The 22943-nt window shown below is 39.0% G+C and overlaps 1 protein-coding gene across 2 annotated transcripts; it reads left to right on the forward strand.

The window, feature by feature from the left end:
• The first annotated feature begins 5151 nt into the window (after positions 1 to 5151).
• On the forward strand, positions 5152 to 19026 carry LOC311095086 (uncharacterized protein). 2 transcript variants are annotated; one of them, XM_084133416.1, is made up of 6 exons: positions 5152 to 5296; positions 5425 to 5475; positions 6578 to 6700; positions 6806 to 6844; positions 7156 to 7233; positions 18906 to 19026. In XM_084133416.1, exons 1-6 carry the CDS (start codon positions 5171 to 5173, stop codon positions 18936 to 18938), a joined length of 450 nt encoding a protein of 149 aa, XP_083989542.1. In that variant the 5' UTR covers positions 5152 to 5170; the 3' UTR covers positions 18939 to 19026. The 2 variants fall into 2 exon arrangements, with proteins under 2 accessions (XP_083989542.1, XP_083989543.1); XM_084133417.1 differs by lacking the exon at positions 18906 to 19026 and adding an exon at positions 7850 to 7961.
• The last annotated feature ends 3917 nt before the right edge of the window (positions 19027 to 22943 follow it).

Consider the following 22943-nt stretch of genomic DNA (forward strand, 5'->3'; position numbering starts at 1 on the left):
TACTGTTTCGCGCTGATAATACTGTGCTGGTGTTGTGCTGTATTTCGATGAACAGCAAAGAGAAACGGCTACAAAAAGCGCTAAAAGTCTTTCCACACGTCGACGATGAAGAACAAGGCCCGCCTTTTAGCGCTTTTGGGCGTGAGCTGCGGCTGTGTAGCCTATAGCAGCTTTAGTGACGCCCAATCAGAGCTGTTTTTCCATCTAAAAGGCGGGCCTTGTTGTTCATTGTCAACGTGTGGAAAGACGCCCCGCCTTTTAGCGCTTTTTGGGCGTGAGCTGCGGCTGTGGGTGTGGAAACTTACAGTCCCTCGTTTTAATAAATCGTGGAGACGTTGAACTAATTCCCTCCCTCATTTTGATTTAATGAATTACAACGTGGACAAAAACAGTTTGATACTATTAATTAGTGAATGCAAAATACCTTTATTTTTGTGAATTGGTGAATATTCAGGTGAATTGTTTCGTGGCCACAAATTAATAATACCTCAGCACGTTTTACTGTACAACGTGGCCACAATATAGTAAAACGAGCGAGGGAACAAATTAGTATAACCTGCTGAGGAATTATTAATTTGTGGCCACAAAACAATATTCACCGGAATATTCACCAATTCACAAAAATATAGGTCTTTTTAAATATATTTAAATATTAATATAAACCAATATAAACTGCGCATGCGCGGGGCGAAACTGCTGGGGTGAAACTGTGGCTCTGCGGCTCTGCAGTCAGACCCTTCTCTTTTGTACAGTAAACAAACATCCAGACTGCTGAGAGTGATGATTAGATGAATATGTGAATATGTGCTGCTCTTTCCTCTCAATAACTAAATACACACGCAACAAAGTTGAGAAAACAGCAAGCTTTAAAAAAACAGAAAAACAAACAAGAAAAGCATGTGAACATGTCGTTTTTTTATCAGCTTTACGGTATTAAAGATGAAAACAGTGTCTCGTTTCATTAGAAGTACAACTTCATTTGCCTGTTATCTAGCAACAGATTATCAGCTTTATCATCATTATTATTATTATCTTGTGGAGTTTTAGTGTTGTATGTGGTTGTTCTGAAGATAATATTATGTTTCTTCATTCTCAGTTTCTGTGGATCCACACACACCTGTAAAGTGTGGATCTGAATCATCAGAGAAGATCAAGCATGAGCTGAGATCATGATATCTGAGTAAATGATGAGAGGACGCCTGAAACTAATGTAAGATCATGTTTGGCCATCATCTCTGAGATATGCTGATGATCAGATGATCAATATTTTATTTATATTTCAGGGAGTATTGATGATGATGATGATGATGATGAAACCGCATGTGTCTTTTTTTAAAGCTCATTAAAGTGTCTTCTGGACTATCAAGATCCTGACAGCAACTTTATTCATAACAGAACATGATGAACTAATGTTTCCAGACCTTAAATCTTCCTCGGATAAACTGTGTCAGTTTATTAGGCTTTGTAAATGGAACGGGAATAAGTGTAAGTTTGTAAATGCTATTATATTTTCATATAGTTGTATAGTTTTTTGTTCTGAATATAAAATTATGTTTATGTCAGTTATAAGTGCAATAATGCATCTGGTTGTTACAGTATTGTGTTTTCTCCATGTTAAATATGATCCTCCTCATGTAACGTTCTTTATCTTGATGCACAAGCACATGTTTGTATCATTTACACCTGCTGTTTTCTGTAAGTTTTTCATTTCTTTGAAACATTTACTGTAAAACTGAATTAATTATGCCAAGAAAAGTCCAGATACAAACACACTGTTTTAAATAAAATGCATAAAACGATCAGACAGTCTCTGTAAACACTTTCTGAACTCATTTTCTCCACGGCTCATTCAGTGCCGTTACACTCATGACCTTTATTCTCCTGACAGACACAAGATCATCTTTTACAGTAAAATAAGAGCTCTGAGTATAACTTACAGTCTAATCAAACACAGCAGAGGGTTTAAAAATGAAGTTTCTGTCATTAATTGCTCTCCATCATGTCGTCCCAAACCCGTAAGATACCCGCTGATCTTCAGAACACAGATTAAGATATTTCTGATAAAATCCGAGAGGTTTCTGATCAGACTATTGTTCAAGCACTACAGAAAAGACATAAAGAGACTAATCAGAGGCAAAGAATTAAAATAATAATAAACGTGTAATGTAATGCATTCAGGGCTGGAAAGATTTGTAAGACATTTATGGGTTAGAAAACAAAGTCTTTGAAGCATGTTTGAGAAAACCTGTTTATCCAGTAGGATTTCTCAGAGACATCCAGCAAAACTCTCTGAGACTCACTGTGGATATTTATTTCTGCATGACGTTCAATATGCTTAGAATATAATGGTGTTATTTATGACTAAGACAGGTTTAAAATTGATATTGTTCAACACTTTAAGGTAGTAAGATCATGATCTTTACTGGGGACACAAAAGGCATCAAATCCCAGCAATGTTTTTTTATCTTATTTTAATTTTTAATTTTATTTACATATTTATTTTTATTAACATTTTTAACATTATTTCTCTCTGAAATTTAAAATGTCCAACCTACTAGCACCTTCTTACAGACCCAGAGTCCCTGCAGACCCCTGGTTTAAGACACAGAAAGTGATTATTTGGCCTAGAAGAAAATGGCTGTCATGAACTGTGAAATTCTTGGACAAGATCAGACAAGAACAGCTCAAACACATCAACACTTTTGCTTTATAGGCCTCTTAAAGGGATAGTTCACCCAAAAATGAAAATTCTGGTATCATTTACTCACCCTCAAGTTGTTTCAAACCTGTATGAATTTCTTTTTTCTGCTGAACACAAAAGAAGATATTTTGAAAAATGTCTGTAACCAAACAGTTGATGGACCCCATTGACTTCCATAGTATTTTTTTTTTCCTACTATGGAAGTCAATGTTTACAGGGAACAAAAATAATTAGGCTACTTTACCTTCCAAGTCCAGTTAAATGGATAGCATATTTGTACATGCGTATATTTTAATATCATGTGTTTGTAATGAGTTTTATTCTGTAGATGATATGGATTTATTGATTATTATAGCAGCTAAACCGAGCATTTTTTTAGAATGCATGTGGAAGCGACTGATCAAAACGGCGAAATAGCGACACTATTTTTTTAAATACTTCAAACATTTAAATAAATAAAACATTATTAGAATACTTCAAACATTTAATTTAATAAATAAATAAATCGCCCATGAGTGCAAAATGAATGGGAGTCTATGGAGTCTATGGAGCTAGACGGCTAAATTTGTCTCTTTCACCCGATTGCCGTTGAGAAATCTCAGATTTGATTGTAGGTTTTGCAAGTTCAAAATGGGTTATAGGTCGAAAGTTGAATGAACGAGTAGTTATGTCCTTTCGATTTCTTACAGGTTGAGTTGTTGCCTAGTCTGGATGCCAGCCGAACTTGGCCCCGCCCACAACATTTTTAGGTCGGGAAGTTCGGTCTGGACTCGTTCCGTTGAGGAGCTATTATGCCCGAACAAAAATTGTTCGGACCAATCAAATTGTCAGGGTGGGCTTTATACGATGATGGACAGATGAGCAACGGTAACGTAATCATCCACGTCATCAACGAGCACTTGGGTTGAATTCAAATGACTGCCGCTGAAGAATTGAGATTTCACGAGTTCACACTTACAAATAAGTCAGATAGAATAAATGCATATTTGGCGTGCTGTTCGAGGAGATGCTTCGGGCTCGGTATTCGGCCCGAACCCAAAGTACTCCCCCGTATTCCAGGCTGTGGAAGAACAAGCCGAGAGTGAGTGGAGGGATGCTGAAAACTGTCAAGGAATGTTAGGTGAGTTGACAGAGTGAATAAATATATGCTTTCTCTCATGCTGATACTGTAGACCGTAGACGGTTGATTGGATTGATTATTTGAACGTGCTCCTCCTGAACTTTGTTTATAAAACATCATGTGTAGATTCCGCCATCGCGTCTGTTATAGAAGATATCGACAGCGCATTAATTTTAAAAGAGGAACAGAGAACCGCGATCGGAAACATGAATGAAAAACATACGTCACTTACTCCGTTGCTCTGATTGGTTGTAGGTCTATCCAATTGAGTGCAGAGGCATTTTTTTTCCTGGTTCGGTTGAAACACGCCCCATAATCAAAGCCCAATGGAGCAGTATCAGACTCACATTCTGACTAGAATCTGAGTATGACGACGTCAGGCTAGTTGTTGCCCATAACACGCTAGCATTCTGCTAATGAACGCTGATTGGTCAGTGAAGGACTGATTACGACCAGAGATACCGCTTGATGGCATCGTGGCATCCGAAGCGGGACCAGAAACAAACAAAACAAAAACTCTTCTAGCACGTGTGTTTACCTGTGTCAGCTGTGTTGTGTGTTTGCCTGTGTCAGCTGTGTTGTGTGTTTGCCTGTGTCAGCTGTGTTGTCGATGCCTCGAGAGAAAAGAAAGTGCAGAGCGCGAAAGCACCAGAGTGACTGAAGGACTGCCGTAAAGCAGTAGCTCTGGTCGTACGATGTGTATGACGTCATTGACACTTTAAAAGACTTTTTAAAGCAAATAAGTGACTCTAAAAAATCTTAACACCCAGCAATGTGTAATTTCTTTGCATCTCCTTTTGAATACAACATTTAAATTACTAGACAAAAAAATGATATCCTGAGAAAAGTGGATTTTGATGGGTATAGCGCCATAGACCTCCATTCATTCTGCACTCGTCCTGTGGGAACTGCAACCAGTCCAGAAACCGGAAGCAACCAGAGTATGGCAAGCCGTTTGAATTTTTATTCATTTACAGGATATGAATTGTTGATATCAACAATTACATTTTGAATGACAGCCTATGGTCACATTTCACTAATGAAAATACAATTACAGATATCAAGAATTATAGTTTTTACTAGTTGAAATTAAATTTTTGATATCAAGAATTATAATTTTAACTAGTGAAATTTTAATTGTGGATATCAAGAATTAGCATTGTTACTAGTAGAAATCTAATTCCTGATATCAATAACTATCATTTTAACTAGTGAAACTGAATTGTTGATATCAAGGATTCATATCCTGGAAATTAATAAAAGTTAAAACGGCTTGCCATACTAGAAAGTGCCAATTCTCTTCCTATTAGACATTCTCTGCTTTAGAGAAGAAACTTTGCAGCCTAAACATGAAGGCGTCTGTGTGTGTTCTGTTCGCAGTGGCGTGTTGGGTCGTTTCGCAGGCTTACGAGTCGCCGATTATGCTCACGCTCAGTAAAGTCATGAATGACCTCGGGAAGATTGAGAAAGCAATGGTAAGTTGATAAGATTAAGAAAGCAATGGTAAGTTGATTTCGAAACATCTATGGCTGGGATCTGCTGTGTTAATTTTACACATTTTTTAAATCTGATTTTTTTCTTCTTTTTTTTTTTTTTTAAAAAGGGCAAAAGCGCAACTTTGATCAACTCACCCATCATCACCAATGAACTGAAGGTAAGCAACTCGTTTTCTTCTCTTCTGCTCCATTTTCATGTCTGGACGAGCACATAATTAGGGTTCTCGTTTTCGTAGCGGTTTCTGCATGACTCAGTGATTCGACCCTGCTGTGATATAAAGGCGCTTAGATTACACAGCCCACCTTAAACAGCGGGTTTCACTTCAAATACAGACTAATTGATTTTCAAATGCGCTCAGAACGTGTGGGTTGATGAACAACATTTCAATGAATCCAGTTTGCTGAGCTGAAATCAAGACAGAAATAACAACTTTTAGTCATGCTTTTCTTGGCAAACACCCTCTTGATGTGTAATCGCTGCTTTTTTAGATTAGAGTCGGTCAGGAGAAAGTTTGCTTCATTTAGGAGAAATTTGATGAGTAATTTATGACATTTAAAGTAGAGCTAATATGCTAAAACAGATTTGGTAAAACTTTATTTTACAGTGTCCTTGTTACATTACATGTACTTACTGTAGTAATAACAGTAAATTTTGCATAATTACATGCAACTAACCCTCAACCAAACCCTAATCCTACCCTAACTCTATAGTAAGTACATGTAGTTGATTAATATTACTCAATACTTAAATATATAATTACACTGTAACAATGACACCTTAAAATAAAGTATAACCCAGATGTGTCCTGTTTCACAGTTAAACCTGCTGCAGTTCTTACATTGGGGTTCTAAATAGAACTGCCTTTAATGATTGCATAATACTTTAACAGCTTATTTATTTTTTGCCCTTGGGATTATGTTTATGAGCTGCTTAGTTTATGAAATGTAATTCAAATAAAAAATAAAACAAAATGATTAGTTTTGAACCCATGAACCCCTAAAAAGCTTCTATAAATGTAGCGCCTGACGGAACCCCTTGAAGGTTCCATTTCGAACCTTTTCTTTTCGAGTCTTTTCTCTTTCTGCTGCTGTTTATTAACAGATTTGAGAGGAAAACAGATTTGATTCCTTGACCCGTGTACCGAGAGGCTTTCATACGGGGTTTGCCTAAAAATCCATTGCATCTGAACTCATTAAGAAGTAAAAAAATAAATTTAAAAAGTGCATGTGTTAAACGGTTGTCTTTGCTTCTTTGGACAGGACTGCTGCATTGCATCTGCACTGGAGTCTTTCAGGCACAACATGATCCGCGTGCAGGTCACCGATGCTACCCTTAAAAAGGTCCAGGGGAGAATCTCCAGGGAGCTTGGCAAAAAAATCATCGTGAGTGTGTGTTTATTACGCCTTCTGCTCACTGTTCTTGTTTAAAACACTTAGAAATGAGAAATGCTGATTTATTTATTCATTCATTGTTCTTTATTTTCACAGCTGAACGGGTTGCCCATTTGCAAACCGGAAGAAACACAGGTGAGAAACAAAGCAACACATGGAAATTAACATTTTCTACACTCTTAAAAATAAAAGTCCTTATTGGCGTCGATGGTTCCATGAAGAACCGTTAACATCCATGGAAACTTTCCATTCCACTAAAGCTTCATTATAGTGGAAAAATAATCTTCACACTAATAAAAAAGGGTTTCCTATAAGAACTGCTCACTGAATGTTCTTTGGAGAGAATAAAAAACACCCTTTTGGAAGCTTTATTTTGGAGAGTGTTTACATGGTAAAAATGAAATATGATTGCATGCAGTTCTGATGTGTACAATGTTCTGTTTCAGAAAGCTCAGTGCGAATCATCGTACAGCGAGGTTAACAGCCAAACGTTTGTGCGGAACTTTCGAACTCTTCTGCAAAAGGTGAGTTCAAGACAATCACATCTTCTTATAGACATCTAAGTTAACGGTAACACTTTATTTTACAGTGTCCTTGTTACATAATGTACTTCCCATAGCAATAACAGTAAATTATGCATAATTACATGCAACTAACAAACCCTAATCCTACCCTAACCCTATAGTAAGTATGTAGTTGATTAATATTACTCAGTACTTAAATATATAATTACACTGTAACAGTGACACCTTAAAATAAAGTGTAACCCATTTTACAATAAGGTTCATTAGTTAACATGAACTATACATCTTCAGCATTTATTAAGTTAATATTAATTTCAACATTTACTAATACGTTATTAAAATCAAAGGTTGTATTGGTGAACATTAGTTAATGCACTGTGAACTAACATGAACAGCTGGATTTTTATTAACTAACATTAACAAAGATTAATAAATACTGTAACAAATGTATTGCTCATGGTTAGTTCATATTAGTTACTACATTACCTAATGTTACCAAGTTAATTGGTAACATTAAACTGGTAACTTGAACTGTTCGTAGGAATGGAAAAGATCCTCAAAAAGCACGAACAGAGATAACAAGCACTGTGTAACGACCTACTTTCCTTTTTTCTAGATCTATGCCACATTTCACACTGTTTTTGTGTGAAATTGACACACACTACCAGTTCAAGTTTGCAAATAAGCAGAAGTCTTTATCAAAATGTTTCATGAGCATCACAGATAGTCTCTCGTGATTCATGTTGCACACTTGATTTAGTACAAACTGCATTTAAAAGGCATTTATCATGTAAACTTCCCTTGGTGTCAATCATTCCTATTTTCAGGATAATTTTGTATTTGTTTCAGAATTTCAATTGTATTTTAAACAAAGTTTTGTTTGTGTAGCGGATGTAGCAAGAAACAAAATATATATTTATATATATATATATTATTTTTTTTCCGTTCGCACTGCTTGAGCTTAAATGCTTTTGTTCTTTATATTTTTTGTTTACACATAGGCCTATAATGTTTTCAAGTAAAAGACAACTTTAACATATATTGTAAGCTTGTTGTGTATATTTCTTAATCGTAAACTTGTACAGAAATGGTGTCAAAAACGTTAAAAAAATTTTAAACTTAAATAACGTCTTTTTCGTTAAACGTCATTTAAATAAACGAATATTCGTTTTTTATGAGCCCGAATATTTGAATTCAATATTTGTGAAAAATGCCCATCCCTAATATATATATATATGGATGGATGGATGGATGGAATGAGGGATGGATGGAGGGATGGATGGAGGGAGGGAGGGATGGATGGAGGGATGGAAGGAGGGATGGATGGATGGATGGATGGAAGGAGGGATGGATGGATGGAGGGATGGATGGAGGGATGGAAGGAGGGATGGATGGATGGAAGGATGGAGGGATGGATGGATGGAAGGAGGGATGGATGGATGGAGGGAAGGAGGGATGGATGGAGGGATGGATGGAGGGATGGAAGGAGGGATGGATGGAAGGAGGGATGGATGGATGGATGGAGGGATGGAAGGATGGAGGGATGGATGGATGGAAGGAGGGATGGATGGAAGGAGGGATGGATGGATGGAGGGAAGGAGGGATGGATGGAGGGATGGATGGAGGGATGGATGGAGGGATGGAAGGAGGGATGAAGGGATGGATGGATGGATGAAGGGATGGAAGGAGGGATGGATGGAGGGATGGATGGATGGAGGGATGATGGCTGGATGGAAGGAGGGATGGATGGAGGGATGGATGGATGGAGGGATGGAAGGAGGGATGGATGGATGGATAGAGGGATGGAAGGAGGGATGGATGGATGGAAGGAGGGATGGATGGAGGGATGGAAGGAGGGATGGATGGATGGATGGAAGGATGGATGGAAGGAGGGATGGAGGGATGGATGGAAGGAGGGATGGATGGAAGGAGGGATGGATGGAAGGAGGGATGGATGGAAGGAGGGAGGGATGGAGGGATGGAAGGAGGGAGGGATGGATGGAAGGAGGGAGGGATGGATGGATGGATGGATGGATGGATGGATGGATGGATGGAGGGATGGATGGATGGAGGGAGGGATGGATGGATGGATGGAGGGATGGATGGAAGGAGGGATGGATGGATGGATGGAGGGATGGAAGGATGGATGGATGGATGGATGGAAGGAGGGATGGATGGATGGATGGATGGATGGAAGGAGGGATGGATGGAAGGAGGGATGGATGGATGGAGGGATGGAAGGAGGGATGGATGGATGGAGGGATGGAAGGAGGGATGGATGGATGGATGGAGGGATGGATGGATGGATGGATGGATGGAGGGATGGATGGAAGGATGGAGGGATGGATGGATGGATGTTTTCAATGTTGCATTAGATGAACAATTGACAGCATAGTATAAAAACATTGAACCGACTCTATCCTTCACAGCCTCATCTTCATTCAGTAAAATGTAAGTCATTTAGACAGTTCTCTACAGAAGAGCGCCGTCTACTGGAGAAACCCAAACCACATCTGAGGCTGAGAAGAAGCAGCTCGGTAATTTCTTTTTTGTTAGGGTAGGGTTTTTTGTTTATGGTCTCACTGTAAGACCTAAACTACACACTAAACTTGGTTAAGGTATTTTAACTGATAAAATGATTTGGCAAAAAAAGGCAAACTACAACTACAGGTTTTATTTTACCATGCAAAAAAAAACAAAAAAACAGAAAAAATGCACAGAAAAAAAAAGCTCGCATACAAGCATACATTGACTACAACATAATCAGTTATTATAATTTCATTGGTTATCTTTTGCATGACAGCCAGGACAAAAAAATATGTCCACACAATTTGGCATGTTCCATTGCTTTATCAGAAATAAATCTATTGACTCCTGTGATGGATTTTAATAGATAAGATTACTAACCATAAGTCTAACATCTAAACCTGCTTTAGGCCTAACATTCTAACACTTAAAGGGATACTCCAATTTTTTTGGAAATATGCTCATTTTATGCACTCCCCCAGAGTTAAACAGTTGAGTTTTACTGTTTTCGAATCCTTTCAGCCGAACTCCGGGTCTGGCGGTACCACTTTTAGCATAGCTTAGCATAATGAATTGAACTGGACAGGACCATTAGCATCTCTCTCAAAAAAATGAACAAAGAGTTTCAATATTTTTCCTATTTAAAACTTGAAGGCTGATATGGCTAGGAACTATACTCTCATTCCTGCGTAATAATCAAGAAACTTTGCTGCTGTACCATGAGTCCAGCAGGCTTAATGATATGACGCAGCGCCTGGAAATAGTCCCCAGCTCGGTAGCCTATTATCAGGCGGCAGGTGCTGCGTCATATCAATACGCCTGCTGGACTCATGGTACAGCAGCAAAGTTTCTTGATTATTACGCAGGAATGAGAGTATAGTTCCTAGCCATATCAGCCTAGAAAATCGCAACTTTTCATTTTCCGTCGGTCTTAGTACACGATGTAACTACAGAAGAGTCAAGTTTTAAATAGGAAAAATATCGAAACTCTGTTCATTTTTTTGAGAGAGATGCTAATGGTCCTGTCCAGTTCAATTCATTATGCTAAGCTATGCTAAAAGTGGTACCGCCAGACCCGGAGTTCGGCTGAATGGATTCGAAAACGGTAAAACTCAACTGTTTAACTCTGGGGGAGTTGTAAAATGAGCATATTTCCCAAAAAAGTGGAGTATCCCTTTAAACAAAATGTAATCCGAATATTGTTGACGTCCATGGAAAATTGTGAGATGCTGACCAGACAATATCAAAAATATACTGTCTAGAATAGTCTCATGACATATTGAGTAATCAACTGAACTTCTAACCTTTTTACATTTTTTTGCTCATGCCAGTAACAGAGAGTTAAGTGCACAGATTGCACAGGTTGAACCAATCATATTGAAAGAAGGTGACATGAGTTTACTTACTGTTACGTCTGTTTTTATCCTAGAAAACCTGATGAGTGTAAACATTATTGAACGCTTTAGACCATGCGCTTAGATCCTTAAAATAGGGCCCTAAGAGTCTCACTGAGTCTGAAATACAATACTTCCCTACTATATAAAAGGCTAAGAACAGTAGGCCAACAGAGTAGTATGTCCGAGTATGTGAAAAACAGTAGGCGAAAAGTGACCTACTATTTCCGCTGAGATTCTGAAGTGTGTATAGACCTTATGCGCCAGAGAAATGAGAGAAGTGAGTCAAATCTGCATCTCCCCCATGATAAAATGCCCAACTTTACAGCAGAAAAAAACATGTTTACAGCCTGGAGCAAAAAGTGGCTTTGGTCTATACAGCTAATTTTGCCCTTCATGACGACTGTGAGGGGGGTGAATTTTTTTATAACTCATCCGTTTAAATTATATTAAGCCTTAAATTTCTGCATAATTAAGGGTGTGTCCAACTTTGAGTGACAGGTGGATTCCCGCTGCTGTGGTCATTAGTCATCATTAGCCGTTTGTCTGCTGTCTGTTAGCCGTCACGTCACCTCAGCTCATTGTCTGACTGTAAAAATAAATAAATTCGGGAGTGATGCGCTACCAAGATGGCGACGGTCGGCCACGCCCACTTTAGGCTTCAAAAACGGTCTTCAGAAACCTACGGGTGACGTCACGGACACTACGTCCATATTTTTTTACAGTCTATGGCGGGAAGTCAAAAGACAACGACTTTATATGATATTTTCACGCGCGTGATCATAGGTAACTAAGCAACAGTGGAGAACTCGACAATCGACTACTGTGGTCTTCGACCGAAAACAGGATGTAAATACAGGTATGTGCGCTGGCTGAATTAACATCACTTTTATTATCTTTCACATCTACTGCAGTCAGATTGACCCGTGTTCACTCTGAAGGAATCACTCACATTGGCTGGGCACTTGTAATGACACATCAAGGATGTTAAGAGGCTAAAAGCAGGTTTAAAACTTTCCCCATTGAAGTCAACAGGGTGCAAATTATAAAAAGAGGATAACACGGTGTAGGCAACACCGATTTTTGTCGTTGTTCTCTGTACTGACAGCACTCCAAATTTACAAAAAAATGTTAAATGTTAAAATTGACCAGAGTTCTCCTTTAAAATAAAGTGTAACCCACTTTATAATAAGGTTCATTAGTTAACATGCACTAATGGCGCTTTTCCACTACACAGTACCAGCTCGCCTCGGCTCGACTCGACTCGGCTCTGTTTGGTTTTCCACTGTGTAAAAGTTGTACCTGTACCTGCTTCCAGGTACTTTTTTTCGTACCACCTCCGGGGAGGTTCTAAGCGGGCTGAGGCGAGCTGAGGCGATACTAAAATGTGACTTGAAAACACAGCAGACTACTGATTGGTCAGAGAGAATCGTCACTATTCACTGCGTCATCATTGCACGCGCCAGACGGAGTATCCTGAATAAAAAACAGCAAAAACAAAAACAAAAACATCCAAAAACAGCATACACTCGATTTCCTCCATTGTCCTGTGTGTGTGGGTAGCGGGTGTGTCTCGCGTAAAAGATTAAGTCACGGCAGTTTCCTGCGGCGTCGCTATGACGACCAGGTACTATTGTGGAGGTACTATCTGCAATGGAAAACGGAGCGAAAAGCGAGCCGAGCCGAGTCGAGTCGAGTCGAGTCAAGCCGAGCTGAGCTGGTACTGGTAATGGAAAAACGCCATAAGAATGAACAATACGTCTTCAGCATTTATTAATCTAAGTTAATAAATGTAATTTATTGTGTAATTTGTCAGTTCAAATTTCAGTTTCAAACATGAAAGCGAGATCAGTTTTGTATTCGCACTGACTGAAACGCGGCTTTCTGGGCGCGTGCTTCGGAGCTCAATGGTGTTTTAAGCCCCCAATGGCTCCTTGAAGGCAGCTAACCCTACCCTCAACCTTAAACCTACCCATCCCCTCGCTGCCTGGAAGGCGCCGTTGGGGGCTTAAAACACCAAACACCTGCTTGCGATGCTTCAGATGCACACACAACTTTCCACACAGAGCACAAATAACTAAATTAACTCCTTTTGTGTCTTCTTGTGCTTGAATATTTATATTTAGTAAATATATTTATATTTATATAATATAATATATTATATTTACATTTTAAACTTTTGTGATGATGCAGTGCTGGCCCGTCAACCGTCCCGAACGCGTCGTTCACGTTTGTTTACGTTCATGTTCTCACAACATTGCATTGTTAGAATTCATAAAAATGTGAAACTGGCGAGTTTCATATTTTTACTCGCATCTGGTGCTTGGCGAGTGCTAATTTTAGGCCCTAGGTATAGGTCACAATAGGACAGAAAAGACTAGTTCAACTTCCGTTTCATGGCGAGTTTAAAGGGACTTTTCTAACTTTAGTTAGTGTGTAATGTTGCTGTTTGAGCATAAACAACATCTGCAAAGTCACAACGCTCAAAGTTCAAAGCAAAGGGAGATATTTGCTTTTAAAGAAATCGTTTTTTAAGGACTACAACAAACGGCTGGTAGAGACTACACCACATTCCTCCTGGGTTAGTGACATCACCAACCCTAGAATTTACATAAACCCCGCCCCCTGAACACGATTATAGATTATCAAGACAGAATATGCTAATCAATGACTAGAAGATAACTACACATAAGCTTCATAAATTCATCAACTAACCATTCAGAAATGTCCTGTTGCTTCTACATGTTGTCTCTCCATCTTTCTGACTTCGGTTTGAACATAAAAGGCTAAAAGTTTGTGAAATGTTCAGTGCATGTGTGAGTGAGATAAGAGAACAGGAGCTCTTGAAGCTCCGCCCCCTGTGCCGGGAGCAGCAGCTCATTTGCATTTAAAGGTCCCGTATTATGTCCCTTTTCACAAGATGTAAAATAAGTCTCTGATGTCCCCAGAGTGTGTATGTGAAGTTTCAGCTCAAAATACCCAACAGATCATTTTTTACAGCATGTTTAAATTGTCATTTTTTGGGGCTCAGAAAAACGAGCTGTTTTAGTGTGTGCCCTTTAAATGCAAATAAGCTGCTGCTGGACGACCCAGGGGGCGGAGCTTCATGAGCTCGCGCTCAGTCTCTCAGGACAATTTCATCTCACGGAATGATGATAATATCAGAAACTCTCAGTAACGGTGTTCATTTCGAGTCGGACAATAATGCCTACAGAGTCAGAGTGCTGTATAGAGATGGAACAGGTATAGTTTAGTAGTTTAATTACGGTTATTATAACGTATTTGTCATCTGCTTGTATGTATCCATTATTTATTAATAGCCTACAAGTCTGCTGTGTGAATGATCATCAAACATATACTGATGAGTTTAATAAAGTTTATTGTACATCACACAAAAGATGAAGCGTCAGTTTTACTTCAGAAAATCACCGTAAGAGCTGAGTAAACACAGTAAGTTATAAGAAGTGCGCAAGTACATAAACGAATTTCGGTAGAGTTGAGGGAGCAACTGTGGGCGGAGGTTAGTCAAAAAACGGTTCTAGTGACGTCATTAAAGAAGGAAGTAGAGGGATGTAGTCCAAACGAGCCGTTCGATGTAGGCGACTTCTGTTAAATAAAATATCTCGCTTGGCATTGAACTTTGAGCTTTATAATTTTACAGATATTATTTATGCTCTAACAGCAACATTACACACTAACTAAAGTTTGAAACATGGGATCACGAAGAACGGGACCTTTAAAGGAACAGACACAAAACGGTGTGTTTTTGCTCACCCTCAAAAACCCTCAATTTTAACATGCTATATAAAAATATCTGTGGAGTATTTTGAGCTAAAACTTCACACACACACTCTGGGGACATCAGAGACTTATTTTACATCTTGTGAAAAGGGCATTATACCACCCCTTTAAGTACACACCACAAGCGATGTTCCAGAAGATCTGAGACTCTCCCGTCTGGTGCAGGATCCTGTACGGCGCCACACGAGCACTGGAGTCCAACACGACATCCAACGTACCCACCAGCAAACCTGGGAGAAAAAGAGAAGGGTTAGCATGTCATAGGTCACGTCACATGAGGGAGGGAGAAACATCAATAACAGCCACACTGGTTTTCTTCAGTTCTCATTGCTGACACACACACACACTGCCAGATAAACACTCCTGCGCGTGAGAGAGAGAGTTTCAGAGGAATTTAAGACATGCACACACACGTCTTGACTTCGACTTCCTCTTACGGCAGTCACATAGTCAGTTAAAGGTGCTGTAAGCGATGTCACGTGTTTTTTAGGCCAAAACATTTTTTTTCACATACCGCAAACATCTCACTATTCGCTCGCTGCCTGTCCCCTGAACACACTGTAAAAAAACACGGTCTCTGCAGACAGCCCAGGCTCCACAAACTGCAGCAAAAACAAACTGAGCAACAAACAGAGCGACCCACAGCACGAAACATAACAAACTGTTCCAGCCAATAACTGACAAGAATGATGTGGGGGTGGGGTTCGGGGGTTAGTGCGCAGATGAGGAGGAGGGAGGGTCTAGCTAGCCTCCGTTTTGTTTGATAATAATTCAAACATCAACAAGAGGTTACGCCAACCGAGATCGCTTACCAAGCGGCAACATTCTGATCTGAAAAATGAAGCCTACCCGGAAGTGCGAAAAACTGCAATACATCGAAAATCCGCTAGGGGAAGGTCCCAAAAGGGAGCAAATGTCCATAGCCCCCATGTTAAAATGTCCGTTTTCACAGCATAAATTCATGTTTTTACAGGTTGGTCCCATGGACTTTTATTGTATTTTTCGATAGCTTCCGAGTGCCTGACAACCATGAGGGCTGTGAATTTTTTTCTAACTCGTTAGTGTAGATCGTATTTAGATATAAAATGTATGCCAATAAGGGCGTGGTTAACTTTGATTGACAGCTTGATTGACAGCTGACAAGGCAGCGCCAAGGAGAATGACAACATAAGAAGCGCCATTTTTTAATACAGTTGACATATAATACTACTGTTTCTGTATCATGAAATGTAGTTTTAAGAGTTTTTCAGGCGAGAATGTAGTTGTTTAAAGCTCAAATCTGTGGTTTATTTATAAAGATTTATGAAAATTGTATCCAGTTGTGAGATCCCGCGATGACCGGGCGCTCGGCGTTCATGTACCCCGCCTGGAACAGCCTTTCTTCGGCTTGTCGTTATGAGGTTTGCCGCCAATGCCGCGGACTCTGGCGTCTCTGTAGTGGTTAAACATGATTCGTCTTGTGTATATCTAACGGGCGATTTTTGGTTTCGTCAATCTATAATTTGTTCCCTGGCCAATCGTTTTGGCTGAGGGGAAGTTTCATAACTTTATAAGCTATTTAAGTTTACCTTTGTATGGTTAGACTAGAGCGCTGACTTTGTATGTTTGACTGAATTGTTTTCTTTATTTGTATAGCTTCTTGTAACTTTACCTTTTACTTTTATAATGGCTAATATTGATAAAAGTGAAATTTAACAAAAAGAGACTGGGTTGAGTTTTGTCATTTTAAATTGTAATACAACGAAGATGATCTGTAATGTTGTTTACTGCAACATCTGTTGTTTAGTACAAACGCACATATTGCCTGGACCATATTAAAATGTTTAATATTTTTATATTATATTTAAAACTAAAAGAGGCAAGTTTGTGTTTTATATTTTGTTTTGTTTTTATAAATAGGCAAACGTTATGTGCAGTGAATATAATCAATAAGCGTTGCCTGAACCACATTTGTGTGGCTATAATGTTTAAGATTTCTTTAAATTAAAACGAAAAGAGTTAGTATGGTGTTTTATAACATATTTCGTTGCCTAAAATATACACAGAGATAAACGGAGTAGCAGAGCGACGCGCGCTGCGTCAGAAGGTGGGCGGGGTTAGGATTTCCCAAGATTTTCCAAGATGGCGCCGCCCATACCCCCCATAAAGGGCTTCAAACCCGTTCTTCAGAAAGTCTATGGGTGACGTCACAGACGCTTTGTCCATATTTTTTACAGTCTATGTCGCTTACAGCACCTTTAATGCCTGATTCTGATGGAGAGATAAACACTAAAGCTTCTTCAAAAGCAAAACTGTGATCCATAAAGCACTGAATATTACACAAACGTGTTAATAACTCATCATCACAACTCATAACAATCTCACCCGTATGACGCAACTTTCAGACAACAACAGGTTAAAGGTGCTCTAAGTGATGTTGGGTGACGTCACTTCTTGTTGACGTTTAAAGTATTAGGCTTGTTCGACTTCATGCAGCTCTGCGCAGACCGATCGGCGGCTGACCTGAAGCAGTGCATGATGGTTAGAAATTTTGTCCGACTTGATCAGGGGGGCAGGGATTTGTATTATTTTGAAGGTACCCCCGGGCGCCGCCATTGGCTAGCGGACCCCCACCTGCAGTTAGCATCCCATTGACTCCCATTCATTTTGGCGTCACTTTGACAGCAAATAACTTTACATCTGAGGCGTTTGTAGACTCCATTTGTCCATTATTTATTTCTAAAGAAACACGACAATGTATAAAATGCTCAATTACCTTGTAGCTTATGTTATGGCCCCGTAGAAGCAGTTTTTGTAAAAGTAGGCTAACGATTGCGTCATACCCACGCGACTCTCTAGGCTTGTTTGAGATGAGCAAAATCTGCGCAGAACCGATCACCGGTGATCAGCGCGAGATGCATGCCGGTTAGAAAGGTGTCCGAGTGCGGTCCGCCTTGCTCTGATGTCATGCTGACGTATGTCAAAAATCTCTCGCGAGCGCAAGGCGCACGTGTCGGATTCTGCAGTCGAGCGCAGTTGCTCTCCACCGACTGCGCTGATCAAAAGCACGATGGGAAACGACTTGCTGACAGCACAGCTTAATGCTCATTGGTTTAAACAACTGTGATGTATTGTTCTCTTTTAAAATGTTTGATTTTAAAACTCTAATATCATGTTTTATGTGTATATGTTATGTGTGAATATTCCCAAACTATCTGACAGTGCGATCTCTTTGGGTTATGCAATTTAAATTTTTTTTATAAATAAATAAATAAAAACACATACGTCTGTATTAAAGAAAAAATATTATTCATTTTCATTTTCATGTATTCATGTTCATTTTATTTTTTTTATATAAAAGCAACAGTACTTGAATTACATCCTGTTTATTAGCAACACGTGCACGAGCGTGAATCCCGCGATATCCATCTTTGATCTCGCAGGTGTCAGATCCACTGCGAGAAGAGAGAACTGTCCGGCTTGCCTGCGCTTTTTTCACTCCTCCTCACTGCAGCCGCCTACTCTCGCATACATTTCAGGCGAGGCAAGGCGCATCTCAAACAAGCCTTCTGTCGCACAGTAAAAAATTACCGTATGGACAGGAGGAGAAGCTCGCAGGCAATATTTTATGAGCATAGACGTCTATGAGGCAATCGGGGGGACGTAGAGTCAAGGGAGAAGCCCATATAGAGTCCATAAAAGCAACGGGGCAAAATTGTTCAACAACGTTTTGAGGAATTGGAAATAATTCGGTATGTGGCAAGTATGAAGTATTCACTAGGCTACATGAAGTAGCCTAACATTTATCCACGATCTTTAAATAATGTATCTACTTAATTAAATAATGAAGTATGGGTAACGGGGTATCTAATTTAACGGGGGATGGAGAAATTATCATGAAATTATGCAATGGAAAAAAAAAACCATCTCAATGTCAATCGCGGTTAACGTTATTCCTTTATTTATTTACAGATATATACGCTTGAAGATGTGCCCTCCACTTGATCCCTTTCATCCTGGTCGGAAGCCATATACAACATGTCCTATCCTACATAACCTAATGTAAAAAATAAAGAAAACCGTTTCTGTTCAAGTGTGTTTGTCCATGATTTATTAGCAAAAACTGCATGATTTAACAGCTCATCATTTTTTATAAATTGGAATTTTATATGGTCAATGTATTACGTGAAGAGATGAAATGTACAATGAGTAATTTTAAGAGACTATTTAAAATGAATATTGAATGGATACGAAAATGACTCGAGGGGATAGTATATTGTATAGGCCTACTTACAGTATGGTTCTTGCTTATATAGTATTGTTTTGAATGGGTTATTATTCGGTTTGATGTAGATAGACCATTAACGTTAAAACACCATGTGCATCAATTAACATGTGCCCAGCAAGCACGTTATCTTTACCAATTCATAATTGAATCGTGCTTATATGATATTTAAAATATGCGCTCCCTGGGCGGTTAAATAAATATGACTCATTTAACTTACATTCGACTTAATTAGCTGTTTTAAATGAATTACTAAATTTAACTAGCATTTAGTTAGCAATAATTAGCCTGTAAGTTACATATTATCTCCTTATGTAACGTTACCTATTGGGTAACTTGCGAATTCATATCACAAGTTGAATACCATTTAACTTCTTAATATTATGCATTAACTTAATATGGCGTACTGGCATTACATTTTAAAATAAATAAATACTATGCAAAATGACAAAAAATAATTAATCAGAATATGCCTACTTATCACAGGTTCTATCATAACTTCTTAATATTATGCATTAACTTTAAAGATAGCGTACTGGCGTTAAATTTTAAAATAAATAAATAAATACTATGCAAAATGACAAAATAATTCATCAGAATGCTTACCAAAATTTGCTGCTGTTCACGTTCGCCGTCTCTGCAAGATTCGGTGGGTGATTCAGATTGATTTCTCTTGGCACAGCTTTTAGAAGTCTTACAATAGAGAGCCTAAGTCCCGCCCCTCCGCTTCCGGCTCATGGGACCTTATTTCGGAAAAAATATGTATGGAAGTCAATGGCGAGAGATAACTTATCTTTTTATTCTGTCTGAACTGTGCCCTGAACTACACATATGATGTTTGTCAATTTAGTCAACTGCCAACTTTACTCAACTGCACTAGTTCTCTTCCGCAGTCGGTGATGCAGGGAGTCTTGTGATTGGTTTTCAAGCCAGCCAATCAGAATTTAGCAGTCTCATCTCTGATTGGCTGGAATTATGGCATATTGTAACGCTGGGTTGTGTTGAGCAAGCGAGCCGTCTGCGCTTAGAGAGCGCTCACGGCTGGTATGAAAGAAGCAAGAAAGTGAAACTTTGCACACGCGAAAGAGAACGTCCGCGCACATCCAAATACTTATTTTAAATGCAAAATTGATTTTCGTTCGCTCGCAATATTTTCTTATCTGCGAGATGAACATTTCTCCGCAAAACTCAGTTCACGCGCGTGCAAAATGCCCTTTTGCACGCTCAAAATGCGATCTTGCGCGCGCAGAATTCTCAATTCAGAATTCTGTACCACCTTCACCTGCATGTCCTTCATGGGCAACTCCCAGGCCACCCAGAATTTGACCAGCTGCTTCAATTTACATTGATCAGCTAAAATGAAGCAGACAAATAGAGAACAAGATAAACTATCAAAACACTAATTTTACAATACATATGCAAGTTAGTGTTAAGATCTGTAAAATATTAATCAATAACATAAAGAAAAGGTTTGTATATGGATTTGTATCAGCACCAGGCAGTTTAATGGCCAGTTTTGCTATCAGGAAAGTACAACACAACATACCAGTTTCCACAAACTGCCTTAGGTACCCTGAAATTCTGCATTGGGTGGTAAATGGGGGTGCATTATCCTCCTCTTCTTCTTCTGCCATGGGCCAGATGATGTTGTTTAAGAGAACCTAATTATAATTTTAGTATTCAATAAGGGCACACTTTAAATGTATGAAACTACACTGGAATTAACATTCTGATAATTAATGTGGGTAGTATAATTGAATAAATCACCTGTGTACTAGGGTTGCGCGATATGCTCCATTTTCATATCGTCCTATCGTCAGCCTGTGAGATCGGCGATACACGATATTATCGTGAGGGGGGCGGGGCTTACTTATTTGATTATTAACTTGCTTATTTACTCATCAATTTGCTTGTTTTATTACTTCGTTTTAAATGAGAATCTTTTTTCTATTTTGCTAGCAAAGGTGGAGTGTTTATTAATAGGCTAAATCAGGTTATTTCCTGGTATAGTGAGGTAAAAAAAAGATCATAATCATTCTTGTATCTGACTCGGAGTAAACATGTCAGCGGGAAATTTACGGACACACATTATCCTCTCATGCCGTTACAGATCTGTAGCATTTTGACTGTTTGACGAGATGTGAACACGTTTTAATTTCTTGATTCAAGAAAGAGTCGGAGTCTGCGATATATGTCCTCCTACCAGTGCTCTCTCTGTCTGGATGCACTTCACATGCGCACCGCACTTCAATAACGCAGGTTAATGTGTTTTAAATGCCGGGAGAAATCAGAGGCAAAAATCTAAAAGTCGATCGGTTATACGCCGACTTAAACTTATGACTTGACTCTGATAAAGGAAAACGGGTTAATCCGTTTACATGACCACATGCATTGTCAGTTTATTCAGCATAATCTTGTTAATAACGTGCATGTAAACGCGCTCAATCCCTGAAAACGAAAGCAGAAACGGACTGAGCTTTCGCTGCATTAACGGCGCGTTCTCTCAGAGTCGACGGTGGATAACGGTAGGCTACAGCAACTATCTTAATTACTGGCTGAATATTTCTCTTGTGGACTTACATTATTGACAGCGAAAAAATTAGAAGAATATTTCTTGTTAAACAAGTTTGAAGTTGCTTGTGATTTTCACAGATGGCAGAGTTTCACAGATGCTTCGTGAACTAAAGACTTTTATTAGGCCTAGGCGGCCTATATCATTTTATTAATATAATTATTATAATTAATATTTTGTAATTGTATTGTTTTTAGTGTTATTCGTGTCATTAAATATTTTCTTAATGTGCTATGGAAACAAAATACTGACGAACAACGATGCCGCGTCTTCATCTAGGCTCTGTATAAAAATTATGCGTCTGTTAAAGCACTCTTGACAATTTGTGAATGGATCACCTTGCAATGAAATTTCGTTTTGGGATGTAGTTTTTGTTTTGTCTGTTTTAAAAACATTTTCTTTGAGGAGTCCTCATACGCGCGTGATATGGCGCAAGTGTGGTTATGTGGTGATGTCGTTATGAATTTAGGCAAGGCAAATATAATTGTAGTTCCTAATTAATTTAATAACTATACTAGCTTCATAATAATAATAACGATTTAATACATTAATGGAAAAACGAGCCAATTATCGTATTGATATCGTCAAAGGCATCTGCCATCGGCGATATCTCTGTCTATCGTCGATACACGATACTATCGTCTATCGGCACAACCCTACTGTGTACTGCAGTCAGCCATTGACTGGCTTGGAAAAACCACAGATGCCACATCCGGTCGGGCCTCCAGTAACTGCCATACCATTGAGTCTTAGGTTAGGGTTAGGGTTAGGGTTAGGGTTAGGTTACTTGTCGCCAAGTTCGTGTCAGCACCTGATTATGACAATCATTTGATGAATCCCATTTGACTGACCATTAATGTAATTAGGAAAAGAAAATTGTGTTAATGGATTATTGTGGTTTGTTTTGCTTTCTGTTTTTAAAGTTTTTCATATAAACACATACAATTCTAACTTGCTGCTAGACTGCTGAACCCTTGCATGAGGAGAAAAAAAATCACTTACTGCATGCTGAAGAAGATTGTGTAACAGCCAAGTGCGGTTGGTTGTTGTCAACACTGGAAGGTCCCAAGATATTGCCAGCTGGTTAATGGTTGCCTTCTCATCCTCAGTAAAATCATTCTTTGAATCACCTGCAGCAAGCTTTATAAATAGT

Source organism: Abramis brama (genome assembly GCF_963993115.1).
Source record: "Abramis brama genome assembly, chromosome: 13".
In the NCBI taxonomy this organism is placed as follows: Eukaryota; Metazoa; Chordata; class Actinopteri; order Cypriniformes; family Leuciscidae; genus Abramis; species Abramis brama.

What these genes read in the sequence shown, in the direction of transcription:
- LOC311095086 (XM_084133416.1), top strand. Translation starts at nt 5,171, where the DNA reads ATGAAGGCGTCTGTGTGTGTTCTGTTCGCAGTGGCGTGTTGGGTCGTT. An exon ending in GGAAGATTGAGAAAGCAATG is followed by an intron (nt 5,297 to 5,424) that starts GTAAGTTGATAA and finishes TTTTTTAAAAAG; the next exon opens with GGCAAAAGCGCAACTTTGAT. An exon ending in GCAAACCGGAAGAAACACAG is followed by an intron (nt 6,845 to 7,155) that starts GTGAGAAACAAA and finishes GTTCTGTTTCAG; the next exon opens with AAAGCTCAGTGCGAATCATC.